Source organism: Malus sylvestris, chromosome 17 (genome assembly GCF_916048215.2).
Source record: "Malus sylvestris chromosome 17, drMalSylv7.2, whole genome shotgun sequence".
Classification (NCBI taxonomy): Eukaryota; Viridiplantae; Streptophyta; class Magnoliopsida; order Rosales; family Rosaceae; genus Malus; species Malus sylvestris.
In genome coordinates this window covers 28,883,480-28,887,403 of record NC_062276.1, presented here as the reverse complement: position 1 = coordinate 28,887,403, position 3,924 = coordinate 28,883,480, and the positions used below count along the sequence as shown (strand labels likewise).

The 3,924-nt window shown below is 37.5% G+C and overlaps 1 protein-coding gene across 1 annotated transcript; it reads left to right on the top strand.

Annotated features, from left to right (window-relative positions):
* Positions 1 to 701: 701 nt before the first annotated feature.
* LOC126612583 (transcription factor bHLH162-like) lies at positions 702 to 1,978 on the top strand. The gene is made up of 3 exons (XM_050281046.1): positions 702 to 954; positions 1,072 to 1,449; positions 1,565 to 1,978. Exons 1-3 carry the CDS (start codon positions 784 to 786, stop codon positions 1,715 to 1,717), a joined length of 702 nt encoding a protein of 233 aa, XP_050137003.1. The 5' UTR covers positions 702 to 783; the 3' UTR covers positions 1,718 to 1,978.
* The last annotated feature ends 1,946 nt before the right edge of the window (positions 1,979 to 3,924 follow it).

Here is a 3,924-nt window from a genome sequence, read left to right as displayed (position 1 = left end):
TTTCTGACTTCTTGGACGAGTAACAGTCTCGCTGACCCACTCTTTCATTTCCTTTTGCAAATCATTACAGTCCACAGAGGACAGACTTGTCATCTTCCTTTTTCATTTAAGTTTGGATTTTGCAATCTCATATTTTATTTTTAAAACGTTGTAATGTTATGTCATGCACAAACTTACAAGTTCATTGCAATGTCATAGATGCGTTACAAATTTCATCAAACTTATAACTAATTGATGACATGGCAACGTGAAATTTTTTTCGTTAATTGATGACATGACAGCTGATGTGGACATCCAAATCATCTAAAATAATTAGCATTAATTTCAAAATATTAATCAATAATTAATAAAAAGAATGTTAATTAAATGATGATTGTGGTATATGAGTAGTCTCATTCTTTCACCTAAGATTATTTAAGTGTTTTAATTAATAAAAAGATTGAAATTAAATGATGTAACTTGTCCAACTCATCTGCCACCTAAGATGGTAAAAAATATGGTATAAAATTGTAGTAAGAATAGCATTACTCCATGAAAAATATAGATGTACGTGGCATTACAATGTAGTTGTAAGTTTGTGTATGATATTGCAACATTTAAAAGATGAGACATGAGGTTGCAATTATACATAAACTTGAGATTACAAACTGTAATTTACCATATGTATAAATACATACCATGATCACACCTATATTAACCACATACCATGATCACACCTATACCAACCCCCTATCTACCATTTGCAATTATAAGAGAGTAGCAGCGCTAACTGGAAGTTGTTTCATGGGAATCTCTGTGGCCAACTTGCCAGAGAAAGTTCAAATGAATAATAACCAAGCAAGTCAATCTTCTTCAACCAAAGTTGAAAGGAGGGTTGTAGAGAAGAACAGGAGAAATCATTTGAAACTTCTTTACTCCAAGCTCTACTCTCTCCTCCCTAACCAAAATCCTAAGGTCTCTCTCTCTCTCTCTCTCTCTCTCTGTGACACTATCTTTGTCGGACTGAGAATCTGAGCCATTGATTAGGTTAATTCATGGCTAATGTTGAATGTGATGTTTGATGTTATGCAGGAGCCACCGAGTCTGAACGAACAAACAGATGAGGCCATCAACTACATAAAAAGCAAAGAGTCGAAGCTGCAGAAAGCAAAGGAGAAGAAAGAGAGCTTAATGGGCACTAGAAAAAGATCAAATGCTACAGCATTCGTAAACGTTGAGAGCATGGAACCAAAAACCTTAAACATTGAGAGCGTAAGGAGCACAAAAGCACCCCAAATCCAAATCCATGAGACAGGATCCACAGTTGAGGTAGTACTGACTAGTGGCTTAGAGAATCATCAGTTCATCTTCTACCAAATTATTCGCATACTTGACGAAGAACAGGCGGACATCGTGCATGCTAGCTTTTCAACTTTGGGAGACACTGTATTTCATGTAGTACGCGCAGAGGTATGGAAAGTTAACTGAATTTTTCTCCGTTTGCATCTCAAGAAAATATATTTGATATGATTCAGTACTTTTGGATCTTTATTTGGAGTACTAATTTGGCTTTCATTTCATGTAGATGGACAACTCTATGTTGGATTTTGGGGCTGCAAGAATAACTGAAAAGCTTAATACATTTGTCAATGGATCTACCAGCGACCAAGAATTACGGCAAGATTGCTTTTGGGACTGCGAATTCGAGCCTGCGGAAATAATATGGGATCAGGTTTGAGAAGTACTCCACCAAACAAATAAATCAATCGTATTTCCCCGGTGACCTGTGTACATTGAACAAAACTAGAAAATTGGGGTCGTTTTTCATGTAACGATGTTAGGGGAGTGAGATTTTAGCTAAATCATATGAATATATGATGTGCCAGCTTAATATGGCTATTAATTAGTTATAACATTAGATAGATCTGTATTATAAATAATTGTTATAAACTTCTTGTTTAAGTATGATTGTTTAAATCCTAGATTAAATTTGATTCTAGTTATTCTTTCATATTAGGACTTGTATTCCTTGGAGGAGAATGATTTCTTATCTTTGTTATTACTATAAATAAAGGCGCGTAGGGGAAATAACAACATCCTCCACACAACCCTACAAACACATCTCTCTCTATATTCTCTCTGTGCCACCGGCCCCCTTCCTCTGTCAGTTAAATATAGGCCACAAAACGTTATCAACACACTCCTACCACTGCGCTGAGGAATCTGACGTGGAAGCTTTCTGCATTAAACCAGTTCACCAATATCATCACTCAATAGGTTCTTCCAAAACAACGGTTTTTATCTCGATATTTTTGCAGCTCTGATAGCATGACCATTCATCATAATGCATGATCCAACTTTACGTTTTTCGAATTTTAGATTTACATAAATTGTGTATGCATTATATCCATAATTGTTGAATTATTTGAATTTGATATTGCCATGAATTGCATCAAATATATGTCCATGCATTAATTTATTTGAATACATATGCATTGAACTAATTGAAAAAAATAAAATAAAATAAAAGATGATTCTTTTAGGGTTATTCGAACCCAAGACTCGAGCCAACCCTGTGGAGCCAGAAGCTCTACCCCTATGAACAAACCAAAGACGCCATTCTGGCGTCATCCCAAAACCCAGAAAACCCCCATTGCCGTCACAAGCCATGGCCTTGCTATCTTCTTTTCTGGGCAACCAAGACTTGAATTCTAGACAACAATTGAACAGAATTCTAGAAGAATTCCTTCGATTTTTTTTTTTTTTTTGAATCTTTGGTTCTAAATTCCTCAATCGAGAAACCTTTTCTCCATCACTTGGATTTGTTCCCCATCAAACTCATGGACCTGCACTATGGTTTTCAACCCAAAACTCAACTGCCCGCAGTAGTGGCCCCGGTTTGCTTCTCCAACGAAGCTACCCAACACACGCTGGGTTGTTTTGGACACCAAAACCCGAAGCCCATATTGGGCTCGCCTGAAGCAGCCCAACAACATGGCTCGACCCAACACGTGACATCAGCCAAAGGGTTATGGTGTCCCACATGCTTGCGATGCACCGAATTTCAGCCCCGTGCTGGTGCATCCATGTTCCGCATACACGGGATCCCAGCCTGCAGTTGATGCATCGATGCACCTGCATCGTGCTGCATCTAATCAGTGCCCATCTGAGCCTCCATTATTGGACCAGGTTCTTGCAGCTCTTTTGCTGCTATTAGGCTTGCAGCCCAAATTCTGTTTAGGGCTTGATCAACCCTTGTCTATCTAAGCCCAGTTTTTTGGCCTAGACCACGATACAAATTTGCTCAACCTACCCGTGGGTTTACGGTTCTTATTTTTGGACCCTGAGTTTCAATTGCCTAATTTTAAGGTACTTTTTGGGTTTTATAATTTTTCACCCACACTTTAAATTTGGCCCGAAGTCCAAATAATTAATTCAACTATAATTATAGACCTGAAGTTCTAATTGCATATTTTCTTGTTACATATTTCTGTATATATATTTATGTTTGCCTGCAAGAACATATGAACCTGAAGTTCATAATTATTTAAAGTTTCTAGAAACATGCCTTGTTTGAAAATCTGAGGTTTTCCTTAAAAACATCACCCATGAAAACCCGAAGCTTTTTCATGAAAATTTAAACCAATACATGTCTATTAGAACCTGAATGTTCTAATCATATGTCAATGGATTGATTTTTTCTCCATTACACTAACCACATCTTGTCCATTTATTTTGTGATAAGAACATGTCGATTTTGAACAAACTCGACTTCACCGCTTTAGAGGTCTCTAGAAGGAACTACCTCCAGTGGGTCCAAAATGTGAAGCTCCACCTCACCGTAAAGAATTTGCGTCCCACCATTGAAGATGAGATTGACAACCCGGTTGGTGAAGCTAAGAAAGTCACTGCCATGATCTTCATCCGAAGACATATTCATGACAC